This window comes from Trachemys scripta, chromosome 12, assembly GCF_013100865.1.
Source record: "Trachemys scripta elegans isolate TJP31775 chromosome 12, CAS_Tse_1.0, whole genome shotgun sequence".
NCBI classification, from domain to species: Eukaryota; Metazoa; Chordata; order Testudines; family Emydidae; genus Trachemys; species Trachemys scripta.
Genome location: NC_048309.1, coordinates 8,531,831 through 8,553,201, shown reverse-complemented (window position 1 = coordinate 8,553,201; position 21,371 = coordinate 8,531,831). Strand labels below are relative to the sequence as shown.

Sequence of the window (21,371 nt, the reverse complement as noted above, 5' to 3'; positions counted from 1 at the left end):
CTCTGCATTAAGTCTAACTAATAAACATCAGTCTCGTTTTTATCCAGCTTAGAATAGAGGTAATTATGATGCAATTGTAACACGAAAGCATTAGAGGCCATCTTTTCAAAGAGGTGTGAGTGCGACTGTTCTCCGATTTTGTTTGCACAATTGTAAATCTTAACACTGTGAAAACCCAATCTTTACTGCACAGAAATGAGGTTGCACAGATGTGAAAGAGATCAGAGGTTGAAGACAAAGGGAAAGCGAGGGCAGCAATTAGTCTGCAGTTCTTTATTGTTAACATCTGAGCCAGAAAGAATCCACCTTGCCAGTCAGATCGTAGGATGACTTTGCAGAGCTAAACATTTGAGTGCATGTATCCGTGCATGTATTTAGAGATTCAAATATAATCTTTTTTTTTACTTTTATTTTTCCTTATCAAATGGGTATATACAGTATGATCTTGAGTCACTGAGATACAAGGAACCCCACAAAGCCAGTTTTACATAGTAACTTTTCAATGCAGAACTGCACTTTAGTAATCATTTCCAAACCAAACCATCTTAGGGTTTGGGGAAGTTAGTGCCAAGTCTCTAGGATGTGAATATGAAGCACAAAAGCTAACTCCCTGTGTAGAAACTCTCATTCTGCACTAAGTGGATTAATCATCTTTACCAGCCCCCGCTCCTCTGGACATAATATATTCTGTAAGGCTCTATCTTGCACTTAATGGTTTCTTTATCACTTCCTCTAATCATGTGCGCATCCCACAGAAAGCCCAATCAATCTGAAGGGGATGTTTTCACATAGTGACACTCATAGGGTATGTCTAGGCAGGGGCTGGAGATGTAATTTTTAGCTCAGGAAAACATACCCATGCTTGCTCTGATCAATCAGTGTAGTCGCAGCAGCACTAGCAGTGGGACAAGATAGCTGCTCCGAGTATGTGCCCGGGGTTTCAGATGGGATCATACCTGGGCAGCTAGCTTGCACCTGCTGCTTGCACTGCCACGGCTGCATTGCTATTTTTAGCATGCGAGCTCAATCAGAGTTAGTGTGGGTATGTCTACCTGAGCTGGAATTACCCCATCAGATCTAGCATACGCAAACCCTCTGTCTCAGGTAGGCAGGAGATAGGGGCAATGGATGCCTTGCTATTTCATACATTCAACTATCATCTGGTTGAAATAAATTGGCATTACTTGACAAAGTAATGTTCAGAAGGCTGCATTCGTTGTAAAATGGAAGGCATGCACTGTCAAGTTCAGATTCCTGGTGTCTTCTTTTTAATGGTAGATCAGCTATGCCGTGTCATATGTTAACTTTGACTCAGTTGAGATATGAACTTGGCACATTAGTTAATGAAGAGCTAATGTACAGTACTCTTGTCAGCACTATCTGCGCATGATAATTCAATCAGTTGCTTGGGAGGGTTGTTCAACAGGTGTAACAAACTTGATTTAATATTGACATGATTTACTAGGTGGTGTATTTTATTTAATATATGTTCTACCTGAAGTGATAAATGTTTCTATTTCAACAGGTTATCTACAGATATTCATAGATCATGTGTATATTTTAGTGCAATTATATCGAATACGTCTTTCAGATGATGTGTTTCAGCATGTGATACACTACCTGGGTTTGGTCAATGTTCTGTGCTTCATCAGTTCCTGTGTTCTCTTTTAATGAGGTCTGGGTTGTGCATTGTGTTCGTGCACTAGCTCTTCAGATCAGAAATGCACTAAGTTCATGCTTTGCAGAAGTAAAGTGCTGAGTAGTTGTATTAATTATCAGAAACCCATGACAGCTTCAAATCCTGTCTCCGGTTACGAGGGAAAATGGTTTGGTCATTTCATTCTAGTCCTGCATCTTAAAAACCACCTTGTAATTCATCACGGTTGGCAGTGGCTGACCCAGAAGTGGAACGGTCAGGCGTGCAACACTTTAGCAAGGCTGCTTGGAACAGCCTTCACAGTGTCCGTCCATGACGTCGGGTGGAAAAGACCTGTGGGATGATAATGGCCATTTCTTTGCATGCACGCTGGCACACGGCCAGCACTGTTAGTCTGTTACTTCCATTTCTGCTCAATTCAAACACATACACTATATGGGCTAGATTGGGCTGTCCTTACATTGGTGAACCCTTACTCATATGAGTACCCCCATTAACATCAGTAGAAATCCTCACCTGAGTAAGGGCTGTACAGTCTAGCCCGATATATGTGCCTAGATACTACAATGATGAGTACTGTAGAAATAGATATATTTTATTTCAACTAAAAATATGCAAACTATTTAGATGCTCTGACAGTAGTTAAATTTGCAATCTCAAAGATGCCCAATACCACAGCAGCTTATGCCCATCCCACTCCACCTAGATATATACAGAATATGTGTGTGTGTGTTTATGGTATTCACTTCAGCAGGCCATATTTTAACAATGTACCTTTTTTTAACTGTACGCTACGATACCCTGAGAAGGTGTCCAGCAAGAGCTGTGTCTTGGTTAAGATGGAGTAAATATGTATAATACTGAACACAGAATACACACAATAATGGTAGAATTGTCACGTGTCCTTAAGACAGTGCACCTTTGCACACGGGTCACAGCATGGAGAGCAGAGCATATTCTGTAAAGCTATTACTCTCCTCCAACAGAGCCAGGCAGGAATTAAGTGGGCAGGTGAAGGGAATGGGCACATTGATTGCATCCATCCACATATCAGGCAGCAGAGCAGAGATGGCATAGAGGGGGAAGTAATCTGCTACTAGTGTATACTAGTTATTGGATGGTGGAATGCTATCAGCTTACTTCCTTCCTGGAGCAAAGAGGGCACCAGAGAAGGAAATGTGACTTTCTCAAAATCTACAGAACCCACCCCAGCTACTTGCCACCCTTACATGTGGCAACTTGTTATGCTACAAGCTAGGCATTAATGTCAAGTTCCCCAAACCTTTTCTGCTTCCTGCTAATTTGGATCTCACAATAGAAAATTATAACACTCACACATGAGAATCAGAGCAGATTGAAGCAAGAGCCGCAGCTGCCTGGTTCTCAGTTCACATCATAAAAGACATTTAACATGTCTCGTGTGTCCTTATGGGGTTGCAGGTCAAGGACAACTGATATAATCAGTTTTCTAGAACGGCAATGTATAAAATGTTATTGTATTGGTCAAAGTGCTGCATCGAGGGAAACAAGGGTGAAGGGAAAGAAAAGCCATGAAGCCCAATCCTACAAAGCCTCACCTGGGTTGTCATTCTTCTTCACAGGAGCTGTCTCAATGAGATCCATGGAATTACTCACATGAGTAAGAATTTGCAGAGTCTGGGACTTTGTAAATTCCTACACCTAGGCATCTCTCGTGAATATAAAAGAATCTTCTTTGCTTCCTATCGGCAATGTAGTGTACCAAACAACTTTTATTTCTGAACTGTTATGTTTTCTTGCACCGAAAACTAAATCATGAAATCTGTTTCTCTAGAGCCTGGTGTTTTGGATTCATGAGTGTATTACAGTGTGTATTATATCTCCTAAAATAGATTTTATTTTCTCTTCCATTTTCATTAACCATAAGTTTTGACATTCTGCTCAGAGATTATTATCTCTATGGAATGCATTAAGATAACATAAATTTCAAATCAAACATCTTGTGCAACTTGTTTTCTATTGAAATTTCTCCTATTAAGCATTTATCTAAGGATGGATTCTTTGCTTGTATCAGTTTTCTCATCATTACTGTTTTTACAGGAGAAAAAAAGGGAATGCTACAAGAGAAAGGAGAACAAATCATAACTCATGCAATCTTGTTCCAAGTCAATGTTCCTTTCTTCAGCCCAAGTTTATTGATCAGAAAAAATTTAAGGTGTTGAATACTTTGTTCTCATTTCACAGATGAGGGCCAGGGTTATTGTAGAAAAACAGGACTTTCATGTATCACAGGAATTTGCCTTACACATTTTTTAAAAATCTAAAATAGCAAAATTCACAGGGATCTGTAGTACCATAGAGAACAAAGACAGCTTGGTGGTACAAGCTGGAAAGAGTCCTGTAGGACTATGTGCACCTGCACAAGGATGTGATACTGTTGGGGAGCTTCCCACTAGCACCCCAAAGATGGTAGCTATCCAAAAGTGGGGCAAAGCAGTGTGATTAACTGCGGTACACGCTGCGGTGGCTAGTATAGCTGGCTGAGTTCAGAAGGGCATGCGTGCTGCCACCATTGAAGGAGTGCCCATTTAGAGTGAGCTAGAATCCCTGCTGAGACCCCTTAGCGCCTCCTCCAGTGTGGGCCATGGATTGCCAGCCATAATCTGTCCCTCACTATGCATGACTCTCAAATGAGGAGTGTAATAGCGATGCCCTCCGTTTTTCTACTGATTCTTGTTTGTTGCTGTGGCCAGTAAACTTGGTCCAGGCCTGCTTTCCCCTTTCTCTTGTTTGTGTACCTTATCATCAGTTACATATATTATTGGAGATCGTTATTTGTAAGCAGTGTGTGCCCATCTTTTAAGTCATTCTTTCCACCAATAATAACAAATGTTAGGCTGCAGTGCATCAGCTATTGGGAGGGGAGGGGGGTCATAAGACCATGCAGCTGCAGGAGTCCATCCAATCAAGCAACATCCTCTACTATCATCATGATAATTTCCCTCTTTAACAGAACACCCTGCTGCCAAACTCCAGTGATAATAAGCCTGTCATTGTGCTCCTAGCAATATCTGGAAAATAGGCTTTTTGCAAGGCAAATGAAGAAGCTGATGATTAGCAAGAAACAAACCAACGATTCAATACATTGCTGGCCACACATACCAAACCATTGATTTCCCTCCCTGCTGGGCAGCAGCTGTTTGGTTTGCTCTGCAGATAAGCCTTGTTTCTGCACTGAAATGGTGCTGGCACTGGAGTGATGGACTTTTTTATTGCAGGATTTGGAGGCATGGGGCAAGCCATGCTGCAGTGGTGCATGTTGGTGGATCTTTCTGAAGTTGCTGAGAACCCTAGGAGACCTTGTGCTGCTAAATTCTAGAAATAGTCTCATAGCAAGGTAACTGGGCTGATTTTTGGAAGGAGAAATCTATACCTCTGGGAGAAGGCACAGGAAGCTGCAGAGGGCAAACGTTGCCTTAAAACATACAATCTTTGAAAAAACTATAAGGCTGGAGTTGATAATGAAACAGGGGAAGGTTGGTTATATATGATCATTGTCCTTCCAGCGTATCCAATCCAAACAGGGATAGTATTTTCACAATATGCTTCTTGGCTAATTAGGTAGATTTCAAATGTGATGTTCTTGCCTATAACATTTCTGAATGAAGCGCAGGTTTCCAACTCACCAGCAACGCATTACTGCCGATTGAAAAGATATTGATGTTTTGTTTTCTCTTATTTCAAGGGACCTATGTGATGACGGTGACTGCAAATGATGCTGATGATAGTACTACAGCCAATGGGATGGTGAGATATCGGATTGTCACTCAGACCCCACAGAGTCCATCACAAAACATGTTTACCATTAATAGTGAAACAGGAGACATTGTCACAGTGGCTGCTGGACTTGACAGAGAGGTGAGTTTGAAAGAAAAAATATAGATGTTTCTGGTTGTCACTGATTTACTGAACTGTAAAATCCAGATTCGGATTTACACCCAAATGTCCTAAAGTTTGGAGCCATTTGTATTCAGAGTGAAGCCATGAGGTTCAGATCTGGATGTGACTTGCACAAAGTCCAGAGATGAGGATCTTTGAGTTCTGGTTTGGGCCTTTTGTCCTAATCGTCAGCCGTCTATGAAACTGTGGGATAGTCTTAAAAGTTTTAAAAGCCTTATGCCTGGATAACTTAAACAAAGCCGTGGAAAATAAACTGTAGAGAACAGTCCTTCACCAGCAGGGGGATGGACAAAGGTCTTTCCCATCTCTAATTTCTACGGGTCTTTACATTGTATCTTTGGAAACAATTAGAGTACCATTGTGAACATTTCTTAAATATAATGCTAGATCCCAAACACTGCTTCATTATCAGGCATTAAAAAATTCACCCACTAGTGTTAGAGAACCAGCGTGGTCCCACTTAATAGTGATTATGTTGACAACATTAGGAAAATGTCTACTGCTGTATATTAAGGCACATGTGCTTTTGTTTCGAGAAGCACTCTTCTCTAAATAGATCTTCTTGCTGTCATTATAGAATATGCAAATATTTCCAAATGGAAAAAAAAACTATGTTAAGTTATAAAAACTACACTCCACCAGCACAGATTAGCTAAAGTGAGTCTCACAAGTCCCCTCCTCACACCTTCTTTGGAAACGCGCTTCTTATTAGAGAAAGTCAGGGTGAATCCAATGGGAGGCTTTCCAACCTCTCACAGAAAAAATGATCAGATTAGCATAAATGCTAGGATGTCCTGTCCCCAGAATCAGTCACTAAGTGGAACAGAAACGGAAGTGGAATTTCTTGCCCCTAAATTAAAACCAACTGGGTTAGCCTGGGCAATGGAGATTCCTGTCCTCAAAATCCATTCTGATTAGCTGGTGGTGGAGGAAGAATTTATGCCATGTCTTTTTCTCCATTGTCCTATGATTGGTTGAGTTACTACCTTTCAAATGTCAAACACAGCAATCTTATTTTCTGAACTACGTAAAAGAGATTGGTAGTGCTAGTTGTTTACTGTACTGTGATATCCCACTAATAATACGATGAACACTCTTTAAAAAAAAACACAACAGGATCCACACCTTGCTATAGTTAAATTTACCAAGGTGTTCTTGGTTTTCGCCATTTTAAATCTAGGTGGCAGTACCACAAAGGTAAATATTGCAGTGCAAGTCCAGTGCCCAGTGTACCATGTTTTTAATGGACGCCTTCCAAAAATGAGTTAAATTATCATCTTGTTCCTCCCTTAACTATGCAACCCATTTGTCTCTCTGGATAGAGACTAAATGGGTAAGAGATCCATTCAGAGGACCGGTGAACTGATTGGTTGTCTGAGATGCCAAAATTGTAGGAGTGGGAGGATGCTGAAATTTTCCATCACTGTTTCTCCATTTTATTCAGTCACTACAAGCTGCCTTCACTGTGTGTCAAGGCATCTAGGTTCCAACGCACCCTGTGGAGAGTTGACTGCTGAACGCTTTACTGTCAGTGTTTCACTCAAATACCTCAGGCTGCCTTTTGCTTCGAGGCTACACTGAGGCTTCAGGATTCCATGCCGCTTCCATGCATCTCAGTTCAGCCTGGGAGCAGAAATCCTAAACACAGCCTCAGAGCAAGGGAAGGTGGCCGCTGGTGAACACAGAGAACTCGATAGAAACATTGACAGTAAGTCAGCAACAGCAGGCAGAAGAGGGCCCCTGTGGCAGTCAGAAAGATTTGGAATAGAAACAAGGGGTGCTGGATGGAGCTGGCACAGAACTGGGGCTCCCTCAAGGCACAGCGTCAGCTAGTGCTGACCCTGAGGGAGAAGGCTCAATGAAACAGTTGTCTGTGGAGCTGGTCAAATGAAAGAAGAACTTTCAAGAGATTGGATGTGAAGACAGGAAACAGAGCTGAGGAAAAAATATAGCACTGTGGTTTGCCTCTTCCACACTCTGATCTAGGCGACTTTGCAAACATGACAGGGGGCATTTCCACACTCTCTATTTACACAATCAGAAACTTAACTGAATCATGAGCAGATAGCTTATCCCAGGCAATGCAGGAGCCTGTTGCAGACTTGTGGTAGAAGAGAAGTTATAGACAGCAGAGGAATCACTTGTAGCCCTCCTAGAAATGACAGGACAGCAACCAGGTACCCAAAGCTAGATCCTAAATCCTGAAGATGAAATCCTGTGACAATCAATGGCAAAACTCCAGTTGTCCTACTGACTTTTAGGTCTTAGAGAGGTCCTAGTTTTTTAGTAATTTCAGTGGTGTAGGGCCAGGGGTGCAAGGCAAAGGAAGAGCAAATCAACTTAAAAATTCACTGGCCAAAACAATCAAAAAAACAAAGGCAGAATCTTTGCTTCCCACCCCCCACCTTTATCAGCTAGCGCAGGGATGGGAAAACTTTTTGGCCCCAGGGCCACATTGGGGTTGCAAAACTGTATGGAGGGCTGGGTAGAGAAGGCTGTGCCTCCCCAAAAAGCGTGGCTCCCACCCCCTATTCGCCCCTCCTACTCCCTGCCCCCCTCAGAATCTCTGACCCATCCAACCCCGCCCTGCTTCTTGACCCCTGACCACCCCCTCCTGGGACCCCTGCCCCTAATTGCCCCCCCAGGACTCCATCCCCTATCCAACCCCCCCTGCTCCCTGTCCCCTGACTGCCCCAACCCCTATCCACACCCCTGCCCCCTGATAGGCCCTGGGACCCCACACCTATCCAAACTCTCCCCGATCCCCATCTCCTGATCCCTACCCACACCCCCGCCCCCTGACAGGCCCCCCGGAGCAGCATGTCTGGCAGCTGCGCCACCCGGCTGGAGCTAGACACACTGCTGCCCTGCTCAGCAGGAGCTCACAGCCCCGCTGCCCAGAGCGCTGCCCGCGCGGCGGTGAAACTGCAGGGGAAGGGGGACAGCAGGGGAGGGGCAGGGGGCTAGCCTCCCTGGCCGGGAGCTCAAGGGCCAGGCAGGACGGTCCCGCAAGCCGGATGTGGCCCGCGGGCCATAGTTTGCCCATCTCTGAGCTAGCAGGTGAAATATTTCTAAGGCCATGTCTACACTATAGTGCCTGTGTTACCATAGCTATGCTGGGATAGCCCCTGTGTAGGCACTGCATATGCTGACAGAAGTTCTTTTGCCAGCGTAGTAAGTCCACCTCCCCTAATGACGTTAGTTATTCCAAGAGAATCGCTCTTCTGTCAGTTTAGTTGCGTCTACACTGCAGGTTCTGCCCACATAGCTATGTACCCTGGAAGTGTCAATTTTTCACACTCCTAGCCAGCACAGTTTTGCTGGCACCAACTTCGTAATGTAGACCAGATCTAAGGCTCTCAGAAGAAGCTTGCATTTTGGGCCATCTTCCCTGTGACTTTATTCCTAGGAAATTGAGGCCCGGTAGCAGTAAGTAGTTGGAAATAGAATATTGACCGTCCCATAGTACAAGGTACAAGGTTGGACAAAAGACATAGCTGGGTACAAGGTTGAACAAAAGACAATGAAACCAAACCTCTCAGGTCCAGACATAATCCTTGGTGCTCCCTAAAGCAATACAATGTGTTTATTCCGAGTGTCTTTGTTGCTTTTCAGGTGGCACCAAGATAATATTTGGAATTGGAGTGAAGAATTCATATTTTATCAACATAAAATCTTTTTTTCTCAAATCTAAATAGAAATCTGTATCTGGGAACTTTACTAACCAGACCGCAAATGTGTGTTGAATTCTTGAAAGAAAGGGGACTAAATTAGGTTGTGTTGTCTGTCCATTGTTAGGAGCAGGAGCCAAATTGGAGCAGGATTTTGAGCTCTGCATTATAATGTTAACAAGTCTGATCCGTGTGGGTGAAGTTCCTAAAAGAGACATTCTATGGGCTCAAATGTTTATGTACATATCACACTGTCTGTGACATTGGACTGTTAGATTGTATTGATATAGAGCCTCATTTTCAGTTTACAGTAAGGCCCTTTTAGTGAATGTAACTGTCTGAGCTTTAGTGTCAATGAGAATCAGGCTCATATTTGAGGTCTAACAACACCTTGCATTGGATAAACTAGTTAAACGTGAGTGGTAAAGGTGAGATGGAGAAGACATTTTAGCTCATCCAGTTCAGCATTTCTGTTGCCTGAATGTTCCCTACATTATATTTTTAGTGCTCTCTCAGAGTCTTCATTTAAATATTAATATTGATAAATACTGGCTTCTTGGCAATATGCAGATAAATAGATTACATTCGTTACAGTCGCCAATAAATGATCAGCTTTGCAACTCAGTTTGTGTCATGTGCAGTCTTTCAGCTGACTATCAAGATGGAAGACCTGCAAGAAATCTATTTTGAGGCAAATTCTGGTAATTTAAAGCAACGTATAAACTCTGATTTCTCACAAACTGAGGAGGAAATTAAAAACTCAGCCTCTAAATGTGTCTGACATTGAAGATAGCAAAATGAAAAGCAAAGGTATTAAAATATTGATGGCTTTAAAGTTATCTTACCTGGTTCCCATTAATCTGGATGTAAATATGGTTACAAAGCTCTGTGTCCATTCATTCATTATGACTGTGCTTAATTGAATGGATCCCCAAGGAAGATAAAGAAAATTGGACTGCACTTCATAAAAATTATTAGAGGACAGTTTAGCAAGTCTGATTTAAACTCCTGCCTGCAAAAGGGTAAGAAATGCCAAAGGTGGAACAAAAGAGCATCTATCCCATTGAACTAATAGGAGAAAATGATGGGGTTTTAGAATGTGAAGAACCAAAGATTCAAAGGTACACTGAAACACCAGGCTAACATCAGCAGATTAAAATCAAACACTTGCTCTAAAATAGGCAAAAGTGAAGCAGATGTAAATGGCTGTTGGAGAACATATTAAGACAAGGGATGGAATATTTGGATTTGCAGAAAAGGCCATAAAGATATGAGATGGACAGGATATAACTAAACTGTAGGGGAAAAGCCATGCTCTTTTATTTGGTTTATATCAAGCTGCTAGCCAATTGCTAATCTTTTTATCTGCTTAATTTAGCAGTATGTCCAGATTCCAGTCCTCGTTGTTCTCTCTTTGTCTGCACCACCCAGGAGATAAATGGGCCAAGTGCATCCTATGGGAGTGTGCCACAAACTCGCATCTCTTTCCTATTCTAACAAGTAGCATTTCCCCCCTGCACTCATGGGATAGTGACCAGGACCACACCGAGTGTTTATTCTACACTCTCACTGAATCTCAAAATTGTCCCACCAGCCAGGGATCAAACCCAGACTGTCGCTCTGAAGGCCAGTGTGCCAACCACTGAGCTCTTGATGCAGTAATTCAACTCCACCAGCTACATTGATTTATCTTCTGGCAGAATATCTGTCTCAGCAGCACAGTAACCTTCATCGGGTCTACAGCATAGGCAATATCATCCTCTGAAGAGCTCCCGCTACATATTTTATGAATGAGGTCTTTGAGCATGTAAAAAAAAGATACCAAAAAGAGAAAAGGAACTGGCTGATTCCACACATGGCTGGCAGGCCAATAATTGTCGAGACATCTCAAATGTCACCCGGGCTTATTTGAGATAATGAGTATTTCAGCTCTGCTGTGATTGTAGTGAAATGGTGCTAACTTTTTGAGATCTCCTTTTGGAAGTGGTCTTTTTCCAGTGCATTCTTCTCATCTTAAAAATAAGTAAAGAAGAGAGTTAAGCTTCTTCTTCAGAATTTTCTGCATGCTTATAATTCTTTTTTAAAATGATTGGAGCAGTGCTGCTGCAAATGCTTTTAAAAATACATGACAACCAGTTCTGTGATTACCACCCTTGGCTTTCTGAAAATGTGATGTTGCTAGTCTCTTTCTCAACCAAGTGAAAGATAAAAGGGAGTGCCTGCCAGCAACTGAGCTTGTGGCTTATTTTATTTATGAATGAAACAGCAGGATTTTTGGGGGGGTGAGAGAGAGATTCTTCTCACTGGTTGGAAAATGTGGCTGCCCTCTTCCCCAGTATGTCTTTGTTGAAACTAGAATTTTTTTGGGAGAACAGAATTTTGAAAGGCTGCATTTAAAAACCGATGCCCTTGCTTTCTAAGGGTACATCTACACTACAGGGGAGAGTCGATTTAAGATACGCAAATTCAGCTACGTGAATAGAGTAGCTGAATTCGACGTATCGCAGCCGACTTACCCCGTTGTGAGGACGGCGGCAAAATCGACTTCTGCGGCGTTTTGTCGGCGGCGCTTACTACCACCTCCGCTGGTGGAGTTAGAGCGCCGATACGGGGATCGATTGTCGCGTCCCAACGGGACGCAATAAATCGATCCCCGAGAGGTCGATTTCTACCCGCCGATTCAGGCGGGTAGTATAGACCTAGCCTTTGTGTAATTCAGCTAGGTCAGTGTCAGGGTTCATTTGTGCCCTACATGGTAACTATTCTGAGTATGTAGGTGAATGAGAACAGTTGTCTTCTGGTAACTGCAGGAGCCGTTTTGTTAGAAACCCATTGTTAACTTTCTTGGAGAATTATTGGGCTGGATGCTCATGTGCACCAGAGTTTTGCTCAGTGCCTGTAAGGAGAAGGAGGAGGCAGAAAGGACATTATATGTCCAGGCCTGGGGACAGCTGGGGGCTAGTTCAGCCTCTGTGGCAAGTTAGAGCAGCCACAGAACTGCTCTAATTTACACCCTCTGGAATGGTGCCCTGGGCACTATTCTACTGGCCTAAGCTTGCCGAAATGCAGTGCATTCCAGCCATGCCCCTTTTCTCTCCTGGCCAGCCCTTTACACTAGGCACAGGATGTAGATAACCTAGACTGGCTTCACTGGCTTTACGACACCGGGGAATCCACTGTGACAGGACAATCCGGAGCAGAGCCTTATTGGCAGCTTTAATCCCCCTTTATGCTACTGGAGCAGCACAAAAGGGATTTAGCCTGCGGTTAGGATCTGTGTTTTTTATTTCTTGCCCTGCTTATCAGTGTGCTGCTATCCAAGCCTACTCCTTCCTCCTGAATAAGACTATAATAACGTCTGCTGCAACATGATACTGAAGGATCTTGACATGATACAAGGTATACCTCAGTAAATCTATGCAGATCAGATGGGTAAGGATGTATAGAGAGGAGTGGACAATGAATGAGAGGAAAATAACATCTAACTAGCTTGTCTGTGTTATATGAATTTGTTTCATATTTTCCTCACCAAAATTAGCCATCTCAAAGGAGCGGCAATGACTGACATAAAGTTGGTAAGGGCTTGTCATTCTATGACAAGCACCATTAAAGATGAGCTGTATTTTCCATGTACTATCTGAATCTTTTGCCTTAAAAAAAGAGATATTGCTGTGGAATAGTTCCTTTTTTATTTCTCTCCGTTGTTTTCTTTTCAACAAGACCTAAAACAACTAAGCTCTGTCCGATTTTCATGGGCCTAAAGGAAGTTTATTGCCTAGGGAGGTTGTGGAATCTCCATCTCTGGAGATATTTAAGAGTAGGTTAGATAAATGTCTATCAGGGATGGTCTAGACAGTATTTGGTCCTGCCATGCGGGCAGGGGACTGGACTCGATGACCTCTCGAGGTCCCTTCCAGTCCTAGAATCTATGAATCTATGAATCTATGAATCTATAAGTTATTCAAAAATGGAGCCCTGAGGTCAGTGCATTAAAAACACATGCAGAAAAATACTCCTGCAGTTGCATGCACAAGGGTGGAGATTTGCAGATATGTTGCTTGGTACACTCTTGCACATGCACATGTATTTCTGTGTGTTTAGATCTTGAGTCTCTGTATTTGAACATGTGGCCTTAAGGTTTCCAGGACACTTTTTATCTCAGCGTGCTGTGACTAATCACTGGAACAAACTATCAAGGGAAGAAGTGGATGCTCCATCTCTTGCTGTCTTCAGATTAAGCCTGGATGCCTCTTTGGAAGATGAGCTCACAAGTTATTGCACTCAAAACAGGGGTACAGAGGTGAAATTCTATGGCCAGTGTTAGGAAGGAGATGAGACTGAATGACCTAATGATCCCGTCTGGCCTTAAAATCTGTGAACCTATGAAAGAAGAAAAGTTTGTCTACGATATTAAAATAGAAGTTCTCCCCTAATGCAGTCACGTGGTGAGCTGTGTGCCAATTGTCTGCCATGCTCCATCCAAGGGATTTTTGTGAAGCACAGAGAAGTCCTGTGTAATGAAAGCCACTCTATAAATGTCATTTATCACCAAATACTCTGGATACATTTTAATTCTGCAGGTCCAGGTAACAAAAATGTAAATACTGAGGCTTTATATGTTAATATGTCTGAATATCATTACTTAAAAGAAAACGGGTTAAATTATTCATTTATGAAATTATCCCACTTCCACAGCAGCATTATCTGTCAAAGGAAGAGCTGATTAGCTGTAAACTGAATTTAGCCAGTAAATGTATAGTTGATTCGAGCTTATATTTCTACATTGTATGCAGGGCTGATTTGAACTTGTTCCGCAAGTCCAACACGCATTTCATTTTCTCATTAGGGATCAGAATGACCTTCAGTCAGCAAATGATTGTGAGGAGTGCTACTACTCCTCAGTGAAGAGGGGTCAGTTTATTAACTCCATTTAGTGCCTTTGGAAACACAGTGTACACTCAGTGTAGAGCCATTCGTAGTAATCTGTAGATGTCAAGAGTTAGGAACCCACTCCAAATACTCTCCATTCAGCATTGCTCCACAGAACCAAACCCTCTGAAGTTGGAGTTCCAATATTTGGAAGATGTATAAGGAGGCTCCGGTCAGAATGCAGTTTGCCCCTATTAACCTGGGGGTATGTCACTGAAGTTTGCAGTCCTGGGTTCACAGGCCCTAGAAGTGTTATTTTCCACCATCTGTGTTTGCCCAAGCTGTGCAACTTTTTTTTTCTGATGTAGCCCTTTCCAGTCATCCTAGTGCCCCCGAATTAGATCACTGCAAGGCACTCTATGTGAGACCATCCTTGAAGATGATTTAGAAGCTTCAACAAGGGTAGCAGACTCCTGCCAGCTTACTTAGCAATATTAGCTATAAAGATTATGCTTTACCTTTTCTTCAAAGGCTGTCCTGGCTTCCTGTTTGCCTCTGGCGAAGTTCAAGGTGAGAATTTTGATTGCAGAGTGGTTTGGGTTCTGACTGCCTTATGGAGAGACTGCATCTTTCCTATGAACCATCATGGAAGATGCTGGGACACTTCTGTAAGTCTTCCCTATATTTTAAATCTAGAGGGCTAGATTTGGGGCATACCAATCCTCAGATCTGGATTTAGCTCCCCCTGTCAGTCCAGAAAACCCTGTGTTGGTTGAAATTAAATAAATCGCATAAGTATTATCTATTTATTTAGACTTTTGCCTGATGAGGGAGATGATGTGCTGAGATGTTGGAGGAGACAGTTTAGTTGAAGTTGGTCAGTATGTTATCTTCTTTCTTATATTTCTGATGGACACATTTTATACATTATTAAATAAGACAAATTTAAAATGGCCCCTTAAAGACCAGGTGGGGGAGCAAGATGGAGGATAAGTGACTATCCACTCACCAAGCCAGCCACTGGATCAGTCAAGTAAAGAGGAGGAAAGTAAGGGAGGCGCTAACAGAAACATCATTCTAAAGTATCTGACAAGGTGTGAGTCTGGTCTGGAAATATTAGAATAAGTGGTCGGGGTTGGACTGCTGGCCATGACTCATAGAGTTAAAGGTAGCCCTAGAAAACCCCAGTCTGTCACTTACCATGGTGAAGTTTCACAGGTACTGCAATGGTAGCTGTTGTATCAGTAACTTAAAGAGAGACTGGAGGAGCTTTAAGCCGTGGAAGTAGTCAGAAAGAGAGAGAGAACTGGAGCATGAGCACAAGTGTCCCTAGAAAAGAGATTTGAAGATCATAGGAGAAGCAGATCATTCAACTGAAGCAGAATGAAAGGATAGAGAAAAGAAGATTTAAAAGCTGTGTCAGCCCTATGAACAGAGAGAGAAAGGACCCACAGAAATTAGTTAGGCTCCTTCTTCAAAAAAGAAATGTTCCCAGGACTTCTCCTGACTTCACTTTCTGCCTAGAAGGGAGGCCAGACTAGCGCATTCAATTCTAATATCAGTAGTTATCATTTCACAAGTTTCATACAATCAAGTGAAGGAAGAAGGTGAGCTGGACACAAACCTAATGGGCTAAAGAACAGTTAGTTATATAAGCTACAAAGCCCTGGTGGAAGTTTGAATTTCGGGCAGATAGGTCACCATAGCCCTACTTCCATTCACTAAGGCCTGGTCCATACTAACCCCCCATTTCGAACTAAGGTACACAAATTCGAAGTACCTTAGTTCGAACTTACCGCGGGTCCAGACGTGGCAGGCAGGCTCCCCTGTCGATGCCACGTACTCCTCTCGCTGAGCTGGAGTACCGGCGTCGACGGCGAGCACTTCCAGGATCGATCCGGGATCGATTTATCGCGTCTAGACAAGACGCGATAAATCGATCCCAGAAGATCGATTGCTTACCGCCGGACCTGGAGGTAAGTGTAGACCTACCCTAAGTATACTACCTGTGTTTAAATGCACATGCTGCTAATATCACTACAGGTTTTAGAAAGTAAATAATATTGACAAACACAGATAAACACTAATAAAGACTAAGTAAAACAGAGCAAAGCACACACATTCAATCACCTAGCTGGACACACTGAGAGAGGAAATTGCTTAGATGCCAGCCTGTATCTTTGGGAACAGTTCTAGATCAATAGGTCCATGTGACATTTTAATCCTTGACTTCCTGTGGTCATGCTGATGAAAAGAAGATGCAGGGCTGCACACTTTGGACATGCTGAATCAACAGTACATCAACCGTTTGGTTTAGCTAGAAGAGCTGCTTTTAGGTTTATGTGACCCACGCTGGGTGATCCATAATCTGGTGGTTTCCATGGGGGATTATCACATGCATTCTTGCTATTTCAATCATACGCTCTGCCTGCAACTTGCTGAAGTGGCACAACGTTGGTACAACACTCACCAGCCAGACAGTAAATCAAAAGTGTCTATGCAAAATCTCCAGCCCACAGTTCATTTTGTGTTCTGCTGTAACTTTTTTTTTTAATTTTGAACTTTTCTTCAATAATTCCTTGCCACATTCAGTCTATCTAGCTAGGTATTTATACAATTGATGTACTACCTGAGCACTTTACATGTGTCAAGGTGAACACACAGTGTTCTCAGGGTCTCTCTTTCCATTCTGCAGTCAGTGGGAATTCTTGTTATTTAGGTATGGAGGCAGGGTAGAATTGGCAATTCCATTGAAGGATAGCTAGGTCAAAGAAGTGCATGCCGATCCCTTTGAGAAATTAGTTGTGGACCAGTTGCCAAGAAAGCTCTGACTCCTCCAATCAGGGGTTTCACACTTGAGGGCGTTCCAGTGACATGCAGCTGCCATGGGAGCTAATGGGTAATCTGCCTCCTGGTCACGCTGCTTTCCCTAAAACAGAGATTTTCCCATGCCACTGTCTGCCTTACCCTTGGTCCTGCTTTTCCTCCACCTCTTGCTACATCAATGATGTCTTAATTAAGAGTAAAAAGCAGAGGTAATGCTGTTGCTCACATGGTGATGGTGAGTCTGATTGTTCTATAGAAAAGTTTTCAGCTCAGGTTCTTGGGTCATTGTAAGTCATTTCTGATGATGAGCAGAGGAGGATGGTGACATCTGAAAATGGACAGAAAAAGCTGGCATTTAAAGATCTCTTGAGAGCCAGTTTACATCCACCCTGAGTAATCTCCACCAAGGATGATTTCTTAGTACTTGGTTCAAATGGAGGGAATTTTTTTCCCAATCACATAGTGAGTCTAAATCTAGTCGCTGGCTAACAGAGTTGTTTTCCCAGTTTTTTTCACTTCTTTCTCTTTGAGTTTGACTCTCTTCCACTGCACCTGGTCTCATTTAGGTATTGCTGGCATTAAGATATTGCATCCTTTGGCTCTGTGCATGCTCTTGCATGTTAAACTGTAATGACGTCTTTAGAGTCATTAATTTTTCATGAAAACTCATATTCAGGCACCTTACTATTTCTTTTGCCAGACAAAAAGTACTTTGACCTACTGAGTCAAAATACACCTTTGAGTCTAATTGGATTCCAATTAGCAAGTTCTGAATGAGAACTGAGCAGATAGCCTCTTCAGTTCTCATTCCATTTCTTCTTTGCTAGAAGATCTCAGATAGCTCTGAATTCTGGTACAAGTCTGGTTGCACTTGTTTCAGGTTGCTCATGAAATCCCACCGCCAACTAAAGTGGGTTGGTTCATGCCTTATTCAGTAGTAAGATCCCAGCAGACTATGGGGCGGGGAGAGTTAAGTAGCAGAGTGGGAAGCATACCGGGTCCTTAGCATAATCTCTGTGGTTCAGACCTGCATTTCTTTTTCCATTTGAACTTGTCTTACAGTGGAGAATAGTGTATCATTCAAGTTTTAGTCAGAAGAGTCCCTACTCAGCTCAGACAGTTTTAAAGTTTTTCCTCTGGTACATCACATAGTTTCCGACAGCCCCTTCCCCTCTCAAAAGGGATGATTGTATAAATCTGCACCAGGTCAAGTGAAATAATTAAACACAAGCTGGCTCTGCTAATTAACTTATCCACACACCATTGTCTGTTATTAGCATTTTAAAGCGGAGCTAAGTTAACTCTTTACTTTCTAGAGCTATGTACATTCATTTTGAATAGTAAATCTCTTTAAAATGTAGCCCACAGCTATATTTAAGGATACAGAGTTACAATATTTAAAGCGTACCCTTTGGCTACCTTGTTTATAGAGGTCTTATCATTGCAACTCTTGTCTGTGGCACAGGAATAAATTTACAGTCCATGTCAGCGTTCAGCAGACATTTTTCTCAGCCTAATGCAGGGGAAAGGCAGCTTAAACACAATGAAGAGCAATTGCAACTCCACAATGTCTGGGGAGTTTGACCTTCCAAATGGAATTTTTTTGATCCTATTTACAAAAATGAAGTATACAGTTGTGGAGGACATGATGGTTGTGAATTGACAAATATTATTGGGACGGATTCTGCCACTCTGTACTCACACTGGGTAGTACCCTGCTCCTCGAGAAGTGCCACGGATTTTGAAGAATACCATACTGTACAACATGGGAAAGAGTGGCAGAATCTGGCCCTTTGAAGGAGGGATGGAACTACTCACACTGGACAATTGTGAATTACTTATACACAATTAGCGTATAAGTTATTAACCCTAATATTTAACATTAGGCACCAGGGATTGAAAATTTTGTCCCTAGATAATAGGTTTAAAATGAGTAATGTATTCTAGTCTTTTGCTGTAAGCATGAAGGTGCTTATACTTCTTTTTCCATAAACACATGTAATCTTTCCTTAGAGATCTAGGAATTGGAGTAATTACAGTAGCAATTAGGCAGTCCGTTCTGTTGTCCATTTGACCTTACAGTCAATTTTTCCCCTAATATCTAAGCTAAATCTGTTCTTTTCCATCATCATCCTATTACTCCTGTTTTTAAAACCAGTGTTCAGTGTGAAGGTAATGCAAGAAATCATGGGTATGTATGCCATGTGCATACATAGCACTTGGCATAGAGAGTTGGTATTTCCAAATTGGTCGTTTATTCACACTTGATAACATTTTATATTTCCAGTGCCATGTCTGTAGTTTTCAGTTCAAATAACCATATGACGCAGGTGCTGACCCTAAATCTGACAGCCAAATTCCAATGGCAGAATGGATGGTTGAAATTCTGTGACAAGTGGTCTCTTCTGGCCTTAAATTCTGTGGATCTATGAAAAAAAATCAAGCAGACTGATCTGTTTCTGGATTGCAATTTCGCATGTATACAAATATGGAACGCCTGTCCATTAGAAGGAACAGTAAACCATTTTAAATGTTTAAAAAAGAGGAGAGGAGCCAATTCCTCAGCTGTTGTAATTCAGCAGATCTGATTTACACCAACTGATGATCTGGCATAGAGTCTATACCTTAATAGTTTGTAAGTCTTGTGTCATAGCTAATGACTGGTAAATTTCTGCCTTTCGAAAGAGAAGATCTAGTATTGCATAAGAAAACATGTACCAAAGGCAAACTGTTATTTGAAAAGCATCGTCTTCCTTTCTACCATAAGTGATCTTTATAAGGATGTAGCGAACATTCGGACATGCTTCTCATGTTGCATTGTGTGCCATTCACACCACCAAGAGAATGATTACTTTGCATTGCAGTGGTATTGGTGTAGCTGTAGTGATGTGTTATGTTTGAAGTATCTGTATTTATTTGTTTAACTGCCATGGGAGCTTAATGCCAAGGTGAAGTAGTAGTTAGAAGAGCTCTCTACACAATACTCATTCTCCGAGTGGTTTGTTTTGGAGATACGTATTTTTCTAATTCTTTTAGCCACTAACTCCTAGCCTTAGAAATGCTTTGATCTTGGCTGATTCCATCTTTTTTGTGGCCATTGCATTCCTGAGGAGCATGATGGGATTTGGAAATGTATTATTAGATCTGTAATTCATGCCTTTTCCCCCCATTGATCTTTGACAGCAGAAGACGTGATGTTTAGCAAAAAGATAAAACATGATATTTGCCTTGTAAACCAGCAAGTGGATGTGGTTTGATTGACCACATATTAGAGACTGAAGAGAAAATAGGAGAGGGATTCCCAGTGGTCATCACAGTCCATAGGAAACGTGTATGTCTCCGGACTGACTGTACATTTCACATGGTAACTAAAAAGGCAGCCTCCATCAGCATATACTGCACAGGAATTAATGATTTCACAGCCCAGGGAGAGACAACAACTTAACATTGGCTGCTTTTGTTGATTGTCCTGATGCCCTCTTAGCTGCTTTATACATAGTTTCTGCTGCTGCTATCAGCGGATCCACTTCCCATATGATATTTAGATGAGCATTAAATTATTCACATGCCAAACTGAAGAAAGCTATTCCATTGTCCATAGTAAGAAACTACTGATATCACTTAAATGACCACTGCCTTTGGTATTAGCATCTAGAAGGAACTCTCATGGATTTGGAGATGATTTCCTGCATATCGCTGCTGACCTCGGATCGGGGCCTATTTATAAAGGAACCCAGGATGAAAGTGTTACTTGTAATTTTCGATAATAAATGAGCTTGAACCAGCTTCAATCTATTCACCTCAGGACATAAGAAATAATGTATATCCTTCTGTGAATTAATGCAACTGGATTTTTTGGGTGAAATCCTGGCCCCATTGAAATCAATGGCAAAACTCCCATGGATTTGAATGGGGCCAAAATTTCACACTTTGTGTCTAATCTCCCCCCTTTTCCATGTTCTCAGCCCCCCCTCCCCCACACATTTACAGATTAATCAGTTAATGTGTGTACAGCCTGTAACCAGCTGGGTTTCCCACCCTGGCCTGAACCTTGACTATTTCTGGGTTTTTCTCTAGAATGCCCCTCTGCCTTAAAGAGCTGCTCAAACTCTTTCATATCTGGCTGGAACCAGTAGGACCATCTTGATCTGACCTCAGAAAGAATCAGCAAACGTGATTGCAGCTCTATGAAGGTTTCAACCATCTGACATCAAAAAGTCCTACATTTCTCTAGAATCTGCCATCCTGTTAGACAGCCCATTGAAAATTTGCTGGGCTACATGTGAGCCAGATATTATTATTACACACCTTTGTATTCTGATAGTTTGACGGGAAGACTGAAATCTTGATCCTGCAGCCTCGCCATCTTTCATTATCCCATAAAGGCGTGTTAACAGGGAACTGTCCCA

General features: G+C 42.2%; 1 protein-coding gene across 1 annotated transcript in view; it reads left to right on the top strand.

The window, feature by feature from the left end:
• Positions 1-21,371, top strand: part of CDH4 (cadherin 4) — a 658,708-nt gene that overhangs the window by 537,823 nt on the left and 99,514 nt on the right. Inside the window, exon 7 of the mRNA XM_034787039.1 lies at positions 5,382-5,554. Coding sequence (XP_034642930.1) covers positions 5,382-5,554 — 173 coding nt within the window. The remainder of the gene's footprint in view (positions 1-5,381; positions 5,555-21,371) is intronic.